The sequence below is a fragment of the Bison bison genome, unplaced genomic scaffold (genome assembly GCF_000754665.1).
Source record: "Bison bison bison isolate TAMUID 2011002044 unplaced genomic scaffold, Bison_UMD1.0 scf7180017864519, whole genome shotgun sequence".
NCBI classification, from domain to species: Eukaryota; Metazoa; Chordata; class Mammalia; order Artiodactyla; family Bovidae; genus Bison; species Bison bison.
In genome coordinates, this window is record NW_011495072.1 from 20245292 (window position 1) to 20268959 (window position 23668).

At 38.6% G+C, this 23668-nt stretch overlaps 1 protein-coding gene across 6 annotated transcripts in view; it reads right to left on the reverse strand.

Moving 5' to 3' along the window:
- Positions 1–23668, reverse strand: part of CDC14A (cell division cycle 14A) — a 189641-nt gene that overhangs the window by 98513 nt on the left and 67460 nt on the right. For all 6 annotated transcript variants that reach the window (XM_010830982.1, XM_010830980.1, XM_010830977.1 and 3 more), the window contains 2 exons: positions 22597–22676; positions 1774–1840 (listed from right to left, as the gene is read on the reverse strand). In XM_010830982.1, coding sequence (XP_010829284.1) covers positions 1774–1840; positions 22597–22676 — 147 coding nt within the window. The remainder of the gene's footprint in view (positions 1–1773; positions 1841–22596; positions 22677–23668) is intronic.

Consider the following 23668-nt stretch of genomic DNA (forward strand, 5'->3'; position numbering starts at 1 on the left):
TCGATCCCCTGGACTGTAGCCCACCTTACCCCAGAGGATCTTCCTGACCCAGGATCAAACCTGTGTTTCTTGAGTCTCCTACATGGGCAGGTGGATTCTTTACAACTGCGCCACCTGGGAAGCCCCATATGAGAGCGTTCAGAGAGGCAATGTGTCCCAGTTACTTAGAGACATGTTGAACAATCAATCAGATCCTCTAAATCTCATTTACATTTGGGTAAAATAAACCCCAGCATTTAATGAAACAAGAAATTTACAGAAGACCTTATTAATGAACAAAGTCATGTCCTCCTTTTACATGAGCAAGGATGTCATAAATGTCTGTATCAAGTTATCAGTTACCATAACAACAGGAGGGATACTCCAGTGTGAACTCTTCTTCAATTTCATATGTATTATAAAAGAAACAGCTTGTACCAGATGGCAGGATAAGCAATAATAATAATAGTGACCATAAATAAATTACCCTTTTCCATTGAGTCATATTTTTTAAATGCTACAATTCTGGATTGTATACTGGGTGAAATATACATAAGGGTTCTTGTGTTATTGGAAGTGTGGTTTGGTGATGTTATTCGCAGGAGATAGGCTAGGTTATCTTGATAGTTTTTAAGTGAAATGAAAAATGTTTGAAAACCATTTTAAAGTTTTACAGAGTTTAAGTTCATTTTAAAATGAAATAACAAAATCAAAAACAAACATACGGAAAACAAGTAGCATATTTTACCATAGCAATTTTCTCAACTTAAAATAAGGCAAAAGCAATGTTATACTGCATCAGAGAAAAGAATCTAGAACAAAGCTCACTACTGATACTATATTTACACGATGACCCTTGCCAATGGGTTATGAAATACATACATTCCTGGCTGGTAAAAGTCATGGCTGTATGTTCGAGATGGAATGATGTACTCTGAAGCTTCTTTAGAATTCACAGCATAACATGCATGACTCAGACTGTAAATCAATGTTTCTAAAACATATTCCAAAGTTCTCAACAATCTTTTGGATTAACTTCTCCACAACGTATATAAATAACTCAATAACTATGGCTGTAAACTTTAGAGTGCATCAGATCACACAGACAGCAGGGCACCGCTCCCAGAGTTCATGGTCCAGTTGCTATTGGATGAGGTCTGAGCATCCGCATCTCTGCACAAGTTCCCACACTGGGACAACCATGGGTTTATGACATACCCGGATAAGATACTAGAAGGAACTCCAGACTGATATGGAAATCTGAGTTAGAAGAAGCCCTAATAACTCCCTGTGGCCCTGAGAGTGACTTAACCTCTCTGGGGTTGTTTCCTCATCTGTAAAAGTGAGATAATAATATCTAACCTGCTGACTACTTCCTGGGTATGTAATACTATCCAATGAGAAAAGCAAGGTGGGAATGTTCTCCACACTGACAGAGGAGAGTTGTGGCTTAGATGACTTCCTGCCTCTCTCACACCAAGATCTAGCTTGATAAGGAAGCTGAGCAGGTGACAGAGCAAGGTCACGGCAATGGCAGCAGGTAGAAATGCTAATACAAATAGTTTAAATGAGAAAGGGAGACCCCTTCCGCGTCTATAAGAAGAGTTATCCCCCAGAACACCTCCCCTGTTGGCCCTGTGGTCTGTATTTTGCAGATCAACCATCGTTCAAGAAGTAGAAAGCCACCTTCTTACTACCCCCTCTCCCTTCTCTCCAACAACAAAGATAGCAACTCCACTCCTTTTTCATATTGTTAAATTATGATGGCAGCTACAGCAAGGAAATTGTTATTACCTTTCTGATTCCCTGCAAACAGTCAAGGATGGTGAGATTGTAAGTGCAATTTCCAAAGGAAGCATCCCTATGAAGGCAAAAAAAAAAAAGTAACATTAAAGACATGCATTTTGAATACTCAAAATAATATGTCAGTTGGATACATGCTTGTTTGGTTTCACAGCTGTCAACATGGTAAACTTATATAACACATCAGATCCTACTAGTTAACTACTCCTACAGCTTAACTCAAGCACTTCTGAAATTGCTTGAATCCAACAAGCTGAGTTAAGAGAAAGCAGATTTAGGAACCAGAGCTCTGTGATCAGATTGCCTTCAAATTCCAACTGTGCCACATATTGGCTGGGAGCTCAAGCCAATTTTACCTCTATCTGTTTTGCTTTCCTGATTTGTGAAATGAAGTTACTAATTTAATATTCACAGAACTGTTGTTGGATTTCATTAAAAAAAATAATGTCCTTCCTATAGTGCCTAGCACAAAGGAACCACTCAATAAGTATTATGACTATTATTCTTATTATTAACAATGAGTGTTTCATTAAGTAAAACATGCATCATCATGAGAGGTATTCAGAAAGAGAAATAACCATTTGGCAGGAATACGGCAAAGTGGTGAAAGTGAAAGTCATTCAGTTGCGTCTGACTCTCTGCAACCCTATGGACTGTAGCCCACCAGGCTCCTCTGTCCATGGGGATTCTCCAGGCAAGAATACTGGACTGGGTAGCCATTCCCTTCTCCAGGAGATCTTCCCAACCCAGGAATCAAACCTGAGCCTCCTGCATTACAAGCAGATTCTTTACCATCTGAGCCATCAGGAAAGCCCATATGGCAAATACAAACATAAAAGTTTAAGGGGGACAATGTATTCAGGTCAATAAAACCTGGCAGTTACTTTCACAGATTAAATGCCGCCACTTCCATTCTGCTCCCCTAACCCCACCTTCATCCCCACAAAAAATGCTAAGGAAAATGCCATCCTGCTTCCAAACAATCTCCTCTCGGGTTCTAGGAAAAGTGGAGACCTACTGCATCGAAAACTGAGTGCTTCATCCTTTATTTAAGTTTTTAGAGCAACTTAGCAGGCCTTCTTTAGGCAACATAAAACTCTAGTATCAAGTTCAGGTCAGTTAGCAGAACTGGCATTGGAGCTTTATCACTAACAATGTTCCAAGGTGTCCAAGGCAAGAAACTTGACCTCAAGGCTCTCAGTAGCTTGGCCCAGCCTCCACTGCTGACCTGAATGAACAGAGCTGTCAGGCACCTGCCAATCACAAAGTCAAATGTACCACACAAAGTGGGGGTCCCAGCGGGGAACACCACAGAAGACACTTCATGGGGAGAAAATGACTCTTTAAGGTTTTAACACATAATTAACATAGAACTAAGTCTTGTATCACAACCAGTCAAGGGAACTTGAACCGATGGCTGCTAAGCCGCGAACTGAAATGCAACATCAACATCACTGAGTTTCAGCACCCTGATACCCTAATTGAAAAACAGTAGGTTAAAAAAAAAAAAAAAAATATTAAAAAAAAAAAGAAAGAAAAACAGTAGGTTAACCTAAGCAAGGCAGCCTAACAGAAATGTTTAAGTCCTGAAACTTCAAAGTTAACCTATGTTAAGGAAGGGTTATTCTAGGTATTTCATCCTGATTTAAAGAGTTCTTTTTCAATGCTATCTGAACACATAGAGAAAAAAAAAAGAGCCCCCTTTTCAAATATCCTGTAAAGACATAAATCATATATTAAGAAGCAAATTTTAATGGATTAAGCTAGTGAAAGTAGTAGCTATGGATCTAAGAAAAAATACTAATTTATATAAATAACAACACATTCCTTTGTAGGAATGTGTCTTTTTAGGACAAGGTTCAGAACCTTTTGTTTGTCATGGACCCCTGCAGCATTCTCATGAAGCCTGTGGATCCCTCTTTTCAGAATGTTTTCAAATGAATAGAATACATAGAACTGATAAAAGACAAATGTAATTAAATGTAAAGTTATCAAAACATAACAAAAACAAATATATAATACAATACTTAATTATGTACAATACCATTCTTAACATATTAGTAGTAGGTCTGATTATAGTTTTAAAGGAGTGAACATAAATATCTTAAGATATACACAACAGCTGTAATGGGATATTAAAATGTCTATAGTTTCTATTGTGAAAAAGTCACTTGAATTGCTAATACTACTATAGTTTATTATTTACAACATTTATATTGAGTTACCAAAAAGTTCGTTCAGGTTTTACTGCTGTTACATCTTTTGGAAAAATTATCTTACAGAAAAATCCAAACAAACTTTTCAGCCAACCCAGTTGTTGAATTTAATCTTATAAATTGGGACTTCCCAGGTGGTTCAGTGGTAAAGAATCCACCTGCCAATGCAGGAGACACCGGCATTCAATCCCTGGGACAGGAAGATCCCCTGGAGGAGGAAATGGCAATCCATTCGAATATTCTCGCCCAGAAAATCCCACGAACAAAAGAGCCTGGCAGGTGGTTCATGGGGTCACAAAGAGCTGGACACGATTGAGCAACTGAACACACGCACATTATCTTATAAGGTTAGTGAAAATAAAGAATTTTTGTCATCTAAATTCACTGATCCTCTGAATTCTCTCCACAAACACTAGATCAAAAACTACTGCTTTGGTAAAGAAAAGAAAAGCTCAGCATTTAAAAAAGATAGAAGAAATTATAAGAATTGAAGGTGCCCCTTACTTCTTCAAGTATACCTTCCCACCTAGACTCAGCTAAACAAATGCACAAATATAGGTTATCAGACAAGCTCCAAATCCAGTCTTTCTTACTGTCTGCAAAGCATGGTGAGATTATGATGACATCTCTTGTCCTAGCACAGCCAGTCTCTACCAACTGAAAAGACAACTCTAGTGATGTGGTGATCAAACATGTAGACTTGAGAGTGAAGGGAGAGTTAATAGGCCATCTGACGAAATTAGGATAGAAGGCAGTCACAGCAAGCTAGAAAGACAGGCAGACATTTAATATAATAAGGATGCAATAAAATTAAGTCACATCCTCAGGACTGGGGGAAGTTGATGACATACCTTTTTTACCAAAACTTACTATGCTGGGTAATTTAGACACATTAACACATTTAATCCTCATGAAGGCAGAAAGCTGCCCTCGTAACTAGGCAAGAGAAAAATGGCTTATTAATGGCATCTGGCACATACACAGTCAAAGGAGAGCAACCATAAAGTGAAGGGACACAGAGACATGTTACACATTCTCTGTGGGAAAAAGAGAGAGAAAATGATAAAGGTGACAATAAATTTTGTATCTACCAAAACCCCACCAGAAGGAGAATTCTAAAGGGCTTTTTAACATGGAATCCAACAAGGTCAGGGAGATGAGAGCAGACATCAATAAAATTCTGAAAGCTGGAAATCAGATAAATGAGTGACAATAATTTAGAAGACTAAGAAAACTGAATACTAAGGTAACAGTGGAAAAATCAGCATCGACCCAATCAATACCAGATAATTCACAAAAGGTTCAGGAAGCGATGGCACTGGGTTCTTCAGGCAGTGAGGATGATGGGCTAAAATAAGTTGGAAGGTACCCTTAAGAAGTTGAAAGATTTTACTTGATAAAATAAATATTTTTTATTTAAATATACTTATTTTTAATCAGAGAACAATTGCTTTACAATATTGCGTTGGTTTCTGCTATACACTAACATGAATCAGCCATACGTATACGTATGTCCCCACCTTCTGGAACCTCTCTCCCACCTCCCACCTCATCCCCTCTAGTTGTCACAGAGCACCTGATTTGAGCTCCCTGCATCATACATCAAATTTCCCCAGGTTATCTAATTTTATATATGGTAATAAATATGTTTCAATGCTACTCTCTCAATAGGTCCCAATGTCTCCTCCCCCATTGTGTCTACAAGTCATATTATCTCCCATTTTATAAATAAATCTTTCCTGTTGAGTTTTCTCAACCACCCGATGTAGTCACCAGCATCTAAAAATAAAATGGTTGGTCCTGGAAGGCAGCAAGATACCTGACCCACACAACGTTCAAGTTTGAATTGGAAGATGACTTGCAAGGAATATTTTCCACCTACATTGTTGTGTGAAATGGAGGTGAAGTTTAGGAATACATCAGGCTTTAGTAAACTCAAAAGTTCTTCCCACTCTGAAACTGCATAATTATTCAACACAATGGATGATTTCTTTCCTTTCTATATCTCTCTCTTGGACCCCTCCCAATAGAATTTTAACATTTTTCAGGTTCCTACCATTTTTAAAATAAAAAAATAAAAAATTTTCTTGACTTCAACCACTACCCTCTCTTTGGCTTCCTCTTTAAAATAAGACTTCTCTGAAAAATTACTCATCTCACTGCTACCACTTTCTCTTCTCTCACATCTTAACCAACTCTGTTTCTACCCTCATCCATGCCAAGAACATGTCTCACTAAGGTCACCAGTGATCTCCTTACTGCTAAACCCAGGTGAAATTCTTGTAATGAAATAAAATTGATCATTTTAGCCTTTCTAAAGTACACAACTTAGTGATTTTCAGTGTTTTCATAATGTGATTTTTAGTATAGTCACAAATCACAATTTCAGTACAGTCATAATTCAATAAGGAAGGCTGAGCGCTGAACAATTGATGCTTTTGAACTGTGGTGTTGGAGTAGACTCTTGAGAGTCCCTGCACTGCAACGAGATCAAACCAGTCAATCCTAAAGGAAATCAACCCTGAATATTCATTGGAAGGACTGATGCTAAAGCTGAAGCTCCAACACTTTGGCCACCTGATGGGAAGAACTGACTCATTAGAAAAGACCCTGATGCTGGGAAAGATAGAAGGCAGAAGGAGAAGGGAACAACAGAGTATGAGATTGTTGATGGATATAAGTTTGAGCAAACTCCAGGAGATGGTGAAGAACAGGGAAGCCTGGCATGCTGCAGTCCATGGGATTGCAAAGAGTCGGACACAACTGAGTGGCTGAACAACAATTCACACCACTAATTTCAAACCATTTCTGTCACCCCAGAAAGAAACTACACCCATTTGTAATAACTCTTCATTCCTTCTCCCTCCCCTTTCCATCCCTGACAATCACTAATCTACTTCTGTCTCTCTGGATTTGCTTATTCTAAATCCAGGGAACATTCTGCAAGCATCATTTTATTTACCATTAAAATGTCAGGAACAGGTAATTCCCTCTGAATATTCTCTTCATTGTTTCTGGATTCTATCCCTCTCAACACTGCTCCATCCCAATGTCCTGTGCAAAGTCATCCTTCACCTCCCATCTCCTCAAGGTTCAACTCCAGACTCAGATTCTTCATATTTCATACTTTCTCCCAAGCCTGGGCACTCTCAACTTTAATGTCATCAGCATCAGCACTGCCAGTATGGTTTCTTAGAACACAGAATGCTGGACCCCATCCGAGTTTCAGATTCAGCAGGTCTGGGGAAGGGGTTGAGACTGTGCACTTCTAACAAGTTTCCAGGCGCTATCAGTGCTTCTGGCAGGAGGGACCACATTTTGAGGATCACTGCCCTATACAAACTCATTGACGTAAGTTACCATCTACCTGCCAATAAGCTTTAAGAGCTTCTCTCTAGCACTGATTCCTTAAAACTCCAAAATGGTACAGCCAACCACATACATGACGTTTCCATTTGGGCGTCTTAAGGTATCTTATGGGCTTTTCTGGTGGCTCAGAATCTGAGCTCACAATCTCAGATTCTGGTAAAGAATCTACCTACAATGCAGGAGACCCGGGTCCCATCCCTGGGTTGGGAAGATCCCCTGGAGAAGGAAATGGCAACCCACTCCAGTACTCTTGCCTGGAGAATTCCATGGATGGAGGAGTCTGGTGGGCTACAGTCCATGGGGTCTCACTGTGTAAGAAGAATCTCTTGAATATGCCCCCACCCCAAAATAGTAACAACAATACCCTGGCCCTCCAACCCTAATTCAGTAAAAGATACAGCTTCCATAATCACTCAAGCTAGCACCCAGAAGTCCTTCCATCTGTCTCATTTCCATATTCTACTGTGCTCTGCCTTATTGCTTTTCCCTCCTAAGCATCTCTTGAATGCACTTACTTCTCAGTTCTGCTAACTCTCAGGCAGTACCTCTCATGCAGACAAGAGCCTCCCCATGTCCACTCCTTGCCTTTCTATTGAGTATTCTTCACGGCAGCCAGAGTGATAGCTTGAAAAGGCAAGTCTGCTCCTGTTACTCTTCTGCTGTCACCCTTCACTGATTCCCACTGCTCTCTGAAGGGAAGGTTCAAATCCTAAAATAGATGCAAGGCCTGTGATACCGGGCCCTGCCTGCCCCTCCGGTCTCTCCCTCATTTCACTCTCCCTTCTCGCTCTCTGAGCCCATCACAATGCCCTTCCCTGAGCTCCTTGGAGAGGCACTCAGCTCCCACCACAGAACCTTTGCTTCTCAGGTCACATGTTCTCCAATCGCCTGTGCCTAGGTTACCCTACTCAGCCTTCAGCTCCCAGTTCATAGATCACTTGTCTCAGGAGGAAAAACCTCCAGCCCCACTCTCTGGCTAGATCAGGTCCCCAACATTTTTTCCCCCACTGGACTTAACTACAGTTTGACATTATATCCTGATGTGTTCATTTGATTCTCTGCCTCTCAATATATAAGAGTCACGTAGAAGACAGCATCTATATGTTTATTACTCCCTAATTGTCTCCTTAGTACCTATTACAGTGCCTGGTATGAAACAAACAATAAATGTTTGTCAGTAAGTGTTTAAATTAAAGAAGCTTGGGAGATCATCCCAAGAAAATGTTGTATAATATCCTACGGCCACTTTTGCTATCTCAAGGGCCTAACACTTCAATTCTCATTAACAAGAAGAGCTTTTTTTGCATTAACCCAAAATTCTTTTGTCCATTGATATCATCCTCTGTTCTCTTTGTCAAAGAGTATTGATTGAAAAAAGCTAAAAGCAATGATGTTCAAAGTAGTTTTCTTTTGTCAAGTGGTATTAAACACACTTTTATTTTAAACCAGATACTTTAGAGAGGTTATAGGGAGCTTTTAGGATTTAAATCACTATACCAATGTGCTACAAAGTTTTATACTCCCACAGTTTTTGTTGCAGTTATGGTTCCTATTTGTTTATTTAACTCCTGATTTGCTTTTTTACTCAATCATTCATGCATTCATTTATATTTATTGAGCCAAATAGTTCCTGAGTTGAATAAGAGGACACGTGTTTTTCCACCTTCCTCACAAAGGACCACTGAAAGCCTACAGAGATCAACCACAGAAAAAAGCTTGCACGTCCTATGCTGCCTGGGAAAACTATGGCTCTAACCCTTATCTACCATGACAGTTATACCATAAATTGCATTACTCACTTAAACAGGTAAACACAAGGATGCTCTTTATTCAGGAGGAGGTAATACCCCAAACACCCAGGACTTCTAATCATTCAGCTTTGCTGAAGAAGAAATCATGGGTCTATAACCCCCAATACAGAAGACTAACATTAGGACCAATCTAGAGACATCCAAATACAAATTCAGCTCAGCCTCATGCTTGACCATCCACATTCTATCCACCTCGGCAATTCTATCTTTCTAAATGTGACTTCTGGCATAATAGTCAACTGAACCATAAAACTATTATGAAGTTATCATAAAAAATCCCTGGCAGTCAATAAATATTTGCTGAATAAAAAACTAAATGTATGAATATTTTAATAGATGAAACAACTGGGATTTTTACTTATTTTCATATTTTTACATTTATTTTACAGAGAAGTAGTAGCAGCAAAATTAAAGAAAACCAGAATCAACATCCACAAAGACAAAGAGGAAGGACTTGATTGTCCTAGAGCTATCTTTTTACAGACTCTCAAGAGTCAACTGTTAGATAATCAAAAATTTTGAGAGCCCAAATCAGCCTTGGTGGGAATATTTACACCACAGAAATCAGCAAATGCTCTTTACTTAAAGAGCTGGTTTACCAGCACACCACTGCCTGCAACCTGTGAATCTAAGAAATCACTCAGAATGAAGCAACCCTGCAAATGGTAATAATAAGCAGATGAAACCAGAGATGAAAGAACATATTTACACAAAATAGTAAGAAAACATTTCTGGTAATGAAGTTGTTTGAAGAAAAAAATGAAAAACAGAGTTGCATGGTTTACAATGTGGAGATTCCATTAAAGAATAAAAAAGAGCTATAGCAAATGGACTAAGAAATAACAGAAATGCCTCCTTTATATGTCTTGATTCTATGATTCTCTGCAAATCCTCTGGATAGCAAGTAGCTACAAGGTAGGCAAATATCTGCAGAGCAGTGGGTTAGAAAGGATCTCAAAGGTCATCTGAGCACTGTTCCAACCACCGAACTGAATCCCATCTGCACAACCAGCACAAGATCACAAGCTTCCTAAGGACAGAGAATGTGTTCTTTATGCTGTATGCCCAGAGTCTAGTACAGTATTGCACACATTACTATGCTGTGGCTGTTGTATGAATGAATGAATGACCATTACCAGGAGACCATTCAACATATGCCCGAACAACTCTAAGTGGCTGGGAACTACTGACATTTCAAAGTAAAAATTATATAAAACAATCTGTAATCATCAACTATATACAGTCACAAAAATGTAATCTAGATCATAGTTTTCCAACAGAAATATAATGCAATAGAGAGCCACATGTGTAATTTTAATTTTTACATAACCATACTAAAGTAAAAAGAAATAAATGACATCAATTTCAATAATATATTTTGTTTAATCCAGTCTGAAATATTATCAGTTCAGAACATAATCAACATAATTATAAGATATTTTACTTTTTTATACTAAGTCTTTGAAATCTAATGTGTGTTTGTTAGTCTTACAGTCTATTTCAGTTTGGACTAAACAAATTGCAAGTGCTGAATAGTACATGTAGGTTGTAGCTACTGTTCTAGGCCATTCAGCTCTAGACTAATTTGTATGGATACCTGGGAATTAGGCAATGTACTAAATACTTTATACAACTGTCCAAAGTACACCTGGCTTTCAGTCTCTGAACACATCTGTGACATATATGTACCAGGTCCCTAGAAAAGAATAAGCCAATTGTTTAATATTATCTAATACCTACAAGATAAAAATATATTTGATAAGAACCAGTGGGGAGGACAAAGCTATTTCCCACTTGAAAACAAAATCAAATGGCTTCATGGGGCAGAGCCAAAAATTGAGCACAACCAGTACCTAACAAAAAAATGCGACACAGAATCTCTTCTTTTCAGATTTAACATAAAGCTATACACTAATCATTTTTGCTTATCTAAAGAAACAGAGATATGTAAAAATTCACTTCTAAATCATGGCGTAAAAGGTCATATAAATCAGCAAAACAGAATCTGTCTAGAAGTAGCAATAACAGGCACCAGAAAGAGACCAAGAGCTGTGCTCTGGGCCTTTTATCAATATCTGAGTGTCCCCCATTTAACCACATTTAACTTTGCTTAAAGACAAAAATACTAGTAAATTGTCTTTGACTCCACTATTGAAAATAAGTGCTTCATATATGAGGCATTCAACAAAATACCTATGCTCATTAAGGCAAATGACTGTAAACTATTCCAAAGCACTTTCATCAACCAAGGCTGGCTACTGGAAAAGTACTATAAAGAGTACAAAAAATTTGGCACTTACCCGACTACAGAAAGTTTGGTACCCTGATCCGAAACCATAAAAACAGGAATAACAAAAAAAGTAATCTGAGCCAATTTTCACAACTCAAACTATTGAAGCACTGCCATGTTTCAAAAGAAAAAGAAAAAAAAAAAAGATATAACTCACTTCCTTCTGTGTATTTAGTGGGTCATACAGACCTTGACAGTTGTTTCTGTTTTCAGATTCTGAATAGTGGTGCTTATTTACCACTGTCACAAGAAAACCTGATAAATCTGCTTTTCATGGTGGTCCAAGTTACTCAATACACCCCAGCTGTTGAGAATAGATTCAACAGTCTGGACAGAATAATCTATTCTCTTCTATTTTCAAGACTCAGGAAACGAGCCCATCCTCACTATTCAAAACTAAGGCAGGGGCTTCCCTGGTGCTTCCGTGGTAAAGAATCCGCCCCACCAATACAGGAGACACAAGTTCAAACCCTGATCTGAGAAGATCCCGCCTGCTGAGGAACAACTAAGCCTGTGAGCCACAACTGTTGAGCCTGTGAGCCTGCTCCAGAGCCTGGGAGCAACACCTACTGAAGCCTGCATGCCCCAGAGTCAGTGCTCAGCAACAGAAGCCACCCCAGGGAGAAGCCCTCGAACCACAACTGAGAGTAGCCCCTGCTCACCACAACTAGGAAAAAAAAAACCCCATGAAGCAACGAAGAGCCAGCACAGCCAAAAATAAATAAATAAAATTATTTTTAAAAAAACTAATGCAGATTTTTTTCCCAATCACATCAAGCATCAAAAACAAAAAGATTCATGGAGGCAGAAATGACTCCAAAGATCAACACTGAGAAGCAGAGAAGTGGCCATCATAAAGAAAAGTTGAGAATGAAAGAAAAGTCTTAGAGCATTGCCGAAGGTGTTAGATAAAATTGCATTCCCATAGGGCAGAGGTGCAATGGGTTTACAACAAAGGAAAGAATTTATTACCTTAAGGGTCTAAAGTTGCTAACACCAAGGCCACTACTTATTTTTTCTACATACCAACTATATTAATTAATACACATTCAAGGATACAATTCAGGGGATGTGGAAACTTGGCAGCAAGCACTGGCTCATCAATGAAATCTTTTACTAGTTTATTCTGACAGTTTCTAACTCTCTGAGAGGCTCTAAGCTATTTGAATATCTTAAGCTTCCCGTGCCTTTTGAGGCTGGGAGACTGTAAACAATCGTATGCATAGCTGTAGGAGTCCGGGTAAACTTGTCAGGTGAGTTAGAGAGCTATCTGAGGGGTTTGGATTTAAACACTCCTAATTGCCCAGGAACTTTATTAATTGGAGCTGTAAGTTAACTCTTTGACAGAGAGAGCGAGATGGTGGTGGGGGACAGCCCCTAGTAAAGTCAGAGGTGAGAGCACAAAGCAATAAAGTAGGCAGACTCTGGTTTTTGGGGGTAGATGCTCGAGAATATCCAGGGGGACTCCTGAGGCTCGATCCCGCCTTTGCATGTGCTGAGCCTCCTTCCTCATGACCTTTGTCATGAGTGGAATGCCTCTCGCCGGCTCCCGGCAGAGCATAAAATAAATTTTGTTTCTACATTTTTGATACTCAGGGAAAAAAACATGGTATTAAAGACAACTTTCCTTTTGAAATACAAACAAAAATCACAGTATCATATTCGAGCTAACAAATATTTGGTTCAACATTTTATGTTGAGATACATTTTATAATTACATCTAACATCTGCTAGCACATATTTACTTTGCTTTAGAAGAAAGTAGGCAGCCTAATGCCAAATTCTAAGAGGTTGACCCCTTTGAGCCTTTGTTGAGACCTACAAGCTGTGGCATGCCCAGAGAAGATTTCCCGTTAAGACAGGGCCACATTACTAGCTCAGCAACTGATATATCACTAGGGGTCATCCCCAAAACACAACAAACCCATCCCTGAACACAAACAGTATGGGTTCATTTTAATAACAAATGTCATTAAAGGATTGCTAGGGAGAGGTTTGTGGGTTCTCTATTAAGGAAGGTTTTCTGATATCAAGTCAGCTTTAAGAGAAAACTCCTGTTCCTGTTAGATCCCTATTCTTATTAGATAAAATACCCCTATTTGACACACCATCTATTTCTAAGACTAAGGAAACAGCACAAAAGCATTTCCACAAATGGCAACTTATTATTCTAATCCCAAGAGACCTATTTTGCTCCACACAGGTGTGGATCAGGAAATGTGCCGTAGAGTTTCAGAAGGCTAGTTCTGCTGAATGTTAACAGAAAGAGCCCTGTCCATCCTAAAGGAAATAGATCCTGAATATTCATTGGAAGGACTGATGCTGAAGCTGAAGCTCCAATACTTTGGCCACCTGATAAGAGTCTACTCATTGGAAAAGACCCTGATGCTGGGAAAGATTGAAGGCAAGAGAAGAGGGTGTCAGAGGGTAAGATGGCTGGATAGTAACACCAATGCAATGGACACGAACTTGGGCAAACTCCAGAATATGGTGAGGGTCAGTGGGGCCTGGCGTGTTGTAGTCCATGGGGTCCCAAAGAGTCAGACACAACTGGGTGACTGAACAACAACAACAAATCTTATAGAGCAGTAGTTCACAACCTTGGCAGCATATTGGAATCATTTTGGTAGTTTTTAAAAATCCCAACACCCAGACTTCACCTCAGGCCACTTATATCAGAATTTTGGGAAGTAGAACCAGCATCAATCTTTTTTAAAAGCTTCCCAGACTTCTAAAAAACAAGTAAATGGGGCTTCCCAGGTGACACACGTGGTAAAGAACCCACTTGCCAATGCAGGTGACGTAAGAGACACGGGTTCGATCCCTGGGTCGGGAAGGTCCCCTGGAGGAGGACACGGCATCCCACTCCAGTATTCTTGCCTGCAGGCTCCCATAGACAGAGGAGCCTGGGGGTCACAGTCAGACACAACTGAAGCGACTTAGCACACAAACACACGAGAAGCAATATTCCTTAGGGAAACACTGACTGTAAGCCTCTTATTCAAGCTAAAATAAATTCGCCATGCAAAAATATGTTCCTGGATCTATACAGGATGAGACCAACCAAAAAAAATAACAAAACAAAACACACGCTAAACTTAACAACTGGTGACAAGACAGCCAACATTCAACCAGCTTTATTTCACTGGATGTCAGCATAGCACCCTATCTCATCCTCACCTCTGCACCTAAAGCCATTATTTTTTAAGTCATGCTTTCGGTATTTGTCTTTGAAATTGGGACCCTGATGTTGTTTATTTTCTGTATGGTTGTATTCCCCATTTAATTTTATATGTCATAGAAAAATTGGGTTTTAGCAGATTTATGAATCATCAATACCAAAAAAGTTACCAAGCTAATACATATGGACCAACAAAAAAAAGAAGTGCAAAGTGAATTTAAAAGCACAAAAAAAGATATAAAAGCAGAGTTGTACAATTTAGACGGGTTACCTTTTCAATGTTAGGAGAGATTTAGAGAGTTTTCACAAACACTGTTTTATGAACACCCAAAAATGCAGATTTAAAAACCACTGCCATTGACTACCAAGAAAATAATCTAGGAATTCCACTAAGGTTTGGTGATTTCATAGACAGGCTGCAATTAATATGACTTTGTAGAATGACTGGTCAACAGTACACACTATAAATTTGGTAGTACAGTGACTGACAGAAGAGAACCTAAAAAGACTCATACCAGGCTCGCCAATTCAAACTCTGTGACTCTGGCCCGAGAAATGAAAGGCCCCTTGTTCCTTTGACGGCCAACGGCCAAGCCTACAGTAAAGATGAATGGACTCAAAGAATTAAAGTAAGTGAAATATACTCTTTTCCTCTAGTTTTAAGCCAAACTCTTGATAAATACATTGGCGATTTTAGTAAAGTGAAAAGTATAGCTTTTGACACATTTACTTTTCAATTAAATGGAACACCCTAAAACTGCAGACATAACATGACAACAAATACCCATTGAGCGTCACACCAAGAAGAAATTTAAATGCCACCAAAGTCTACTATACTTACAGTAATCAAGGATAGGCAGCAGATGGAGGTAGGAGTGGGAGAATTGAACGAAGATGGTCAAAAGGTACAAACCTCCGGTTATAAGATAAACAAGTACTGGGGATATACAGCCCAGCATGATGACCAGAGTTAACACTGCTGTATGGCGTATTTGAAAGTTCTTAAGGGAACAGATCCTAAAAGTTCTCATCATAAAAAAATTGTAACTACCTGAGGTAATAAATGTTAACTAAACTTACTGTGGTAATTATTCCACAATATATGAATGTCAAGTCATTTTGCTGTACACTTAAAATTTATAGTGTTGTATATCAATTATATCTCAATAAAACTGGAAGGAAAAAAGAATAAGCAGTAAATCTATCTAAACCTTTTCTTAAATTTGCTTCATCTTTAGTGAATTTTTAGCTAGGTTATTTACAATTTGTAAGATAAATCCAAATAGAAAAACTCACATTATTCCACAGTGATAAAAGAACAGGCTCTGCATGATTAAAATACCTTTAGACCATCAAATTTTGCACCTGGTCTTATGTCCCTGGATATGTTCCAGTGTCTCCTAGTTTGTAGTCTGTAGGAACTTGAATAGCATTTGTATCCTAAGGCAATGGCACCTCACTCCAGTACTCTTGCCTGGAAAATCCCATGGACGGAGGAGCCTGGTGGGCTGCAGTCCATGGGGTCGCTAAGAGTCAGACATGACTGAGCAACTCCACTTTCACTTTTCAGTTTCATGCATTGGAGAAGGAAATGGCAACCCACTCCAGTGTTCTTGCCTAGAGAATCCAAGGGACGGGGGAGCCTGGTGGGCTGCTGTCTATGGGGTTGCACAGAGTCGGACACGACTGAAGCGACGCAGCAGCAGCAGCAGCAACAGCAGGGCTTCCCTTGTGGCTCAGCTGATAAAGAATCCGCCTGATATGTGGGAGACCTGGGTTTGATCCCTGGGTTGGGAAGACCCCCTGGAGAAGGGAAAGGCTACGCACTCCAGTATTCTGGCCCAGAGAATTCCATGGACTGTATAGTCCATAGGGTCGGAAAGAGTCAGACACAACTGAGCAACTTTCACTCACTCATTGTGTAAAAATTGTATAAATCTTAATTATGTTGAATTGGTTCATAGTGCTTTTCAGGTCTACTCTATCCTTCTATTTCTCTGTATATTCATTCTATTAATTTTTGAGAGTTTGATATTGAAACTCTAACTAAAAATCTTAATTTAATTAAATAATTGTAATATATAGTGGAACTATGTAACTTTGTTCTGTATTTTCCAAGTCTCCTATAAATGTGTTACATTTTCATAATTTAAAAAATAAAAAAGTTTACAAATAGAAAAACTCAATCAGATAGTACTTTTAGTTAAAACAATACACTGCAAACATTATATTATACAGTATCCTACTTAACTTATCATTATAAAAAGATAATCTATGCCATACAAATGAAAAATTACAGCACCTAAGACCAATTCCTGCATTTTTATTCTCCATTTTCATCTTAAAGTGAAAGGCATTCATGGCACCTATCCCTAACATCTCCAATCTCCAGTTCCAGTGTTAAACCTCCTTCCTCAATATTCCCACATCTCCTAATTCCAAACTTTAATGAGACCCTTTAACTACTTTACATACCTACACATACACAAACTACACACTGAGTTCCCTAGAGCAGGTACCTGGGTGTCCTGCTGCTGCTGCTGCTGCTAAGTCACTTCAGTCGTGTCCGACTCGGTAGGATCCCATAGACGGCAGCCCACCAGGCTCCCCCATCCCTGGGATTCTCCAGGCAAGAACACTGGAGTGGGTTGCCATTTCCTTCTCCAATGCGTTAAAGTGAAAAGTGAAAGCGAAGTCGTTCAGTTGTGTCAGACTCTTAGCGACCCCATGGACTGCAGCCTACCAGGCTCCTCCGTCCATGGGATTTTCCAGGCAAGAGTACTGGAGTGGGTTGCCATTGCCTTCTCCACCTGGTTGTCCTAATAACCTTTAAACCCATAGACTATCACAGTGACACGCACAGAAAAAGCAATAAATTAATTAGTGTATATATTATTCCCTGGCACACAAATAAGAAGAGTCCAATCCCAGTCCTTGAGAGAAGACTGTGCTATATTTGATGGAGAGTCAGCTCTGCAAACAAATAATCACAATATAAGACATTTGTTTTCATGGTTTATGTAGCAAACGTAATAGGCCATGAACAAAATGTAATAGTAAATTATAGGCACAGGACCTGCCAAGCTTCTCTAGAAAAATGAGCCAAGTCACTACAGAAGAGACTGCTCCAGTAAATTTTTGTTAAATCAATAAAATGTTGAAGAACAGCATTATTTAAATTTAAACCTTAAAACACTTTTATTAGAAAGACACTAAAACTATGTATAGAACAAACAGCAACACAGGCGTTTCAGTAAAGAGGGCATACAAAGACACCATTCACACTTCAACAGGCCTTCAAAACTCTCTTCATTTTTCTTAATTCTTACACGATAAAACAATCACATTTATTTATTTTTTTTAATTTTTTTTTAACAATCACATTTAAATAGAAGTTCCTTTTGCAAATTCCTGTTTTTTAAATAGAAGTGTTAATGCAGAAAGATTAATGTAGAATTATGCAAATTAATGCAGCATCAATGCAGATTAATGCAAAAGTATTAATAAAGAAAGAAGGATTTAAAAAAAAAATCCAGAGAATGAACACAGAAGTGTAATTTAACAATAAATGGAATGAAACCCTAGATCAAAGGAAGGCCAAGGTGATGATGGCTGACCAGAACTAGTATAAAAATGATTCTTAATAGTACTGCATCAGCCTTAAGTTGATCTGGGCTGTAGACTAAAATCACTTCACATCTTATGTCAGCATTAGGAGAAAAAACTGTTTCTGTAATAAAATTCCAGAAAACTAGTAGTATTCTTTCAACTAAATTTTTCACTGAATTATAAATGCACATTGTGTAGTATTTTCTGCTTCAAACGTATGATTTACAAAGAGTACGGATTTAGAAATGCAACTTAATATAAATACAACTCATGGTGTTATCAAAAAATACAACATACAACATGTTCAAGATCAAACTTTTAGGTGGAAATAGGTGCCTAAACTAAGAAAAAATGTCTGTGTTAAGCATTCTTTTTTCAGGTAAACACATTACTCAAACTTTTTAGGTCTAACAGCAATACTATAATATTCTCCAGAGTATTATCTCAGTTTCTTCTAAAAGACATTTGAGATCATCTGAATTAAAAGGCTACAGTTTAAAAGACAGGAAATGATCTAAATGTCTACCTGAGAGAGACTGGTTAAATGCACTTTGTACATTATATAGCAGTCTATGGTGTCACACAGAGTCGGACATGACTGAAGTGACTTAGCAGCAGCAGCAGCATGACAAAATGAGGAGGGACGGTCTCTATGTATTTGTGTAAAAAGATATCCAAGATGAGTTAAGGGGGAAAAAAATCAAAATGCAGAATAGTACATATAATATGTCACATTTTGTGATAAAATGGGAAATATAAGACTTTTTTTAGACTTAAAAGGCTACATAATATCTTTATTTGCTTATATACACATAAAGAAACTCTAGAAGGATATAGAATAAACCAATACCAGAAGATACCAGAAAGGACCAGATAGATAAGAATCAAGGATGGGAGAGAGATTTTTCAATAATACCTTGTTATATATTTTAAAAATATTTAAACCACATTAATGTATTTAACCACAGAAATATTTTCAAATATTTAAATAACAATTTGGAAAAATAGGCTACAACTATAAAAATTATGATTTAAGTCTATGTAGTAGTAATAATTTTCTTACTATCTTTTCTTCCATTCCAATCTTATCAATTATTGAAAAATTCTAGTTCTCAGGAAACTAATTACCTGTCACATATAAGCTAAAATAAAGTTATGCTTAAAGGAAATATTCATTCTTTCCTTCTCCTCCTCAATATCTTCATCTAAATTGACAATCAAGGATAACAAGGCTCATCTGGCTTGTGAAACAAATACATCTCCCATGAATTTTGAGTGGATAACATTAAAAGCATAAAAATTAATATATATTTTCCACTTAAAATACCTGAATAGATACATTGCCCACTGGGCCTACTGACTGGAATTACAATTTTACCAATGTTACAGCATTACAATTCCGAGGTGCATGTGCTGTTTTCAAAATAACAACAAAAACTGTAAACATTTTTCTGATTTAAAAAAAAATTTTAAAGAATCATCACTGTCTCCAGGAAAAGTACATCTATGATCCCTTCACAGTTATTGGCCCCTTTCTCACCATGGATGCTATGGTTCCTACCAATGTTGGAAGTTGTCTCAGACACAATGCCTTCTAGGACTGTCCAGCAGGGCACACTCATGGCGAACTTTCCCTCCTCCACTCTCTACCTCCAAACCCTTTAAAAGTCCAGTTTAAATGAGTCTGATACTTTCTCACATTTCTGTCAGAATCTTTTCTTCTATTTTTATACAACCCAGTTTTTAAATAATTAATTATGTGCCTATAGAGCCACCTGCCCCTACTAGAATGTATGATCATTAGAAACACTTCCTATTCATTTTATATCCTATGGATAATCCTTATGTCTTATTAATAAATAGTAATAGTACTAACAAGAACGAGAAAAACACAAACCAGGTACTGCAGCAGGACAGTGATACAGCATTACCTCATTTCATCTCTAAGATAGCCTTGAAGCCATTGTACAGAAAAGGAAGCTGAAACTCAGAAAGGATAAGTAATTTGCCCAAATTACATGTACTTACTATATACAGAAAAGAGCAGAACAAATCTTCAAACCCAGGCAGAGTCTCTGCCTTCAAATCATACACTCTTAACCACTTTGCTTAGAATTTAGGAAGTAATTAATATTATCATTACCACAATGAACTGAATGTTTGTGTCCCCCAAAAGTCATATGTTGAAAACCTAACCCCCAATGGGATTGTATTAGGAAGTGGGACCTTGGGAAGTAATTAGGTTATGAGGGTGGAGCCCTCATGATTGAGATGAATGCTCTTTTAAAAAAGAACCCGAGAGTTTTTCTGCCCTCTCTCCACTATGTGAGGACACAGCAAGAGGTGAGCAGGTGCATCCCTGAAGAGGGCTCTCACCAGAACTTGACCATGCTGGTCCCTGATCAGACTGTAGAACCATGAGAAATAAACTTCAGTTATTTACAACTCACCCAGGCTATGGTACAGCCCAAACTGACTAAAACAATTATGCTTTTCTAAAAAACAGAATTATATTGTGCAAAGAACTTTCAAATTCTAGAAGGCATTAGAAGTGGAAGGAAATAACTGCTTTCTCATCACCATTAAAACTCTCCTCTCATAATCCTGGGCCTCCCAGGTGGCGCTAGCGGTAAAGAAAAGTGAAAGTGAAAGTTGCACAATCACGGGGTCCTACTCTTCGCAATCCTGTGGACTATAGCCCACCAGGCTCCTCTGTCCATGGAATTCTCCAGGCAAGAGTCCTGGAGTGGGTTGCCATTTCCTTCTCCAGAGGATCTTTTCCTGACCCAGGGATCAAATCTGGGTCTCCTGCATTTTAGGCAGATGCTTTACCAACTGAGCCACCAGGGAAGCCCAGTGGTAAAGCATCTGCCTGCAATGCAGGAGACCTGGCTTTGATCCCTGGGTTGGGAACATCCCCTGGAAAAGGGAATGGCTATCCACTCCAGGACTCTTGCTTGGAGAATCCCATGGACAGGAAGGCCTAGCAGGCTACAGTCCATGGGATCGTAAAGTGCTGGACACAACTGAGCAACTAACACGCATTTCTCATAATCTGCCCTCTTCTATCTGCCCTTCAATGTCTAATTAGCTTATCCTCTGGGCTGCTTGAGGATATTTTCCTCTCACTGTCCCAATTCCAGTACTTCACCCCTTGCTTTCACTGAGAAGCTGAAGCATACTAGGCGCTGTCACCCCCTACTCCTCCTCTCCTTGACACCCACCCTGTGTCTAATTATACTCTTTTCTGTGGTCAAGAAACAGAGGTGGGAATCCTCTGAATCTCAGAGGATTCAGTCTTAATTTATTCATTAGAATAAATATTTACAAAAAGCATCTTTAAGTGTGAGGCACTGGGACCTGCTTTTGTGAGTTTCAGGAGAGTAATGAACACAAAGAGGTCTCCTCAATTTTTCCTGTTCTTTTCTTTCTTTATTGTTGGTAATTTTGATATTAGTAACAATAGTAAGCAATCCATATGCTTGTAGATTTGTACACTAATAAAAAGGCAAAAATATTAGAATCATTCTCAATTCTATCAGAGATGTCTGTTGTGGAAGTTCTGATATATGTTCCCTTCTACTCTACAAATAAGCTCAAGTTTACCTGAAATTTTAAAACATCTTCAAGTGATACTTACAAAATATCGTTTTCCAACACTGTAATGAGAGACAGCCTTTCTCTGGATGGAAGCTAGATGTGTCTGCTGAACAAGTGATTTAGGGTCCCCACTAAAGATGTGCATCTGGGAAGGTACTTTCAGGGTCTTATTCTATATTTCCAGTCCCTGACATTTGGTCAGAGCTCAATCAATGCTCACAAAATGAAAGAAAGAATGGATGAATCAGTAATATGCAAGTGAAAGTCACTCAGTCGTGTCCGACTCTTTGCGATTCAATGGACTATACAGTTCATGGAATTTTTCAGGCCAGAATACTGGAGTGGGTAGCCTTTCCCTTCTCCAGGGGTTCTTCCCAACCCAGAGATCAAACCCAGGTCTCTCACATTGCAGATGGATTCTTTACCCGATTATTGAAATTTAACAAATCTTGACATGGTTAATTAGGTCATAAACCAGGTACTCTTCATGCTTAAATCATCAAGATACAGGAAAAAATTCAAGGAAAAAAATAATTCCTAAAAAGAGAAAGCTATTTTATTCTTACTAGATGGGGGAGGGGATCTCTAAAAAAATGAAATAATAAACACTAGTCTCATTTCATTCCACATAACATCACAGTCATAGTCTTAATACAGTTAAAAAACACAATAATCCAACTCTAAAAGAGAGAGCTGCCCAGCAAAGTGCCACAGCTCAAGTCTCACAAGCAGTTATACCTGAATGGAAGATAGGGGGGGTTTGAGCCAGAGAGGAGTGCTCTGTAGGCTTCTTCTGGTGTCTTCTTTAAATAGATTACCTAAGACAAATAAATAGCAACATTTAGAATACAACCAAAGTATGACACAAAACTAATTTTACTTACTCACCAAATTTGCATTTCCGTTCTTTCACTCTGAATGTGACAACTGGCATGGTGATAATGTTGATATTTAGACAGCAAGCAGGCTGCCAAACTTTCCTTTTCAGCTTAAAGCTGAACAGCAGCCTTTGGCTTAAGGATGAGTAAGAGCTTAAAGACACAGGAAAGAAGTTGCTCAGTGTCTGACTCTTTGCAACCCTGTGGACTGTAGCCTATCAGGCTCCTCTGTCCATGGAATTTTCCAGGCAAAAGTACTGGAGTGGGTTGCCATTTCCTTCTCCAAAAGACACAGGGCAAACCCATAAAGGGGCCATCCAGGGCTGTTTAAAGGCACGTTGAACAGAAATAATGGCAGGGTTTTCTCTAGGGAACAGAATAATTGTACCTCCATGATTGAACTGTGTGTTCACCAAAGACCAATATAGAGTTCTCTGTCCTTCACAGAAGATCTGCTGTGAAGTAATTTAGTTCCTGGTGAATTCTGAAAGACATCTCAGGGTACAGGACCCATGGGAGATCTACTGAGTTCTCTGCCTGCTCTGAGGAATGCCTATGTTGCTCTCTAAACAATCAATAAAATCACAATGAAATGAGAGGAAATGCATGCAGGTAAGAGCACTGGAAAACATACTGGCTAGGCTCTTGATGTCGAGGATGTTTAAATCCCTCCAGACCAGCAGGACAAACTATCTTAAATAAAGACACAAATAAAAAAGAGTTCTTAAAACCAGTAAACTATTTCCACTTAATCAATTTATTGACTATATACAATAGATGCCAGGCACTGTATGAGGAATTGCCACCTTTCTTAATAGAATTTATGTTCTTGAGAGGCAAAAACAATAATTAATAAATTATTTATTAAAAAATAAATACAGTCTGAAATAAGTGCTGAAAAGGAAATACGCAGAGTCCCGGACAAGAGAAGA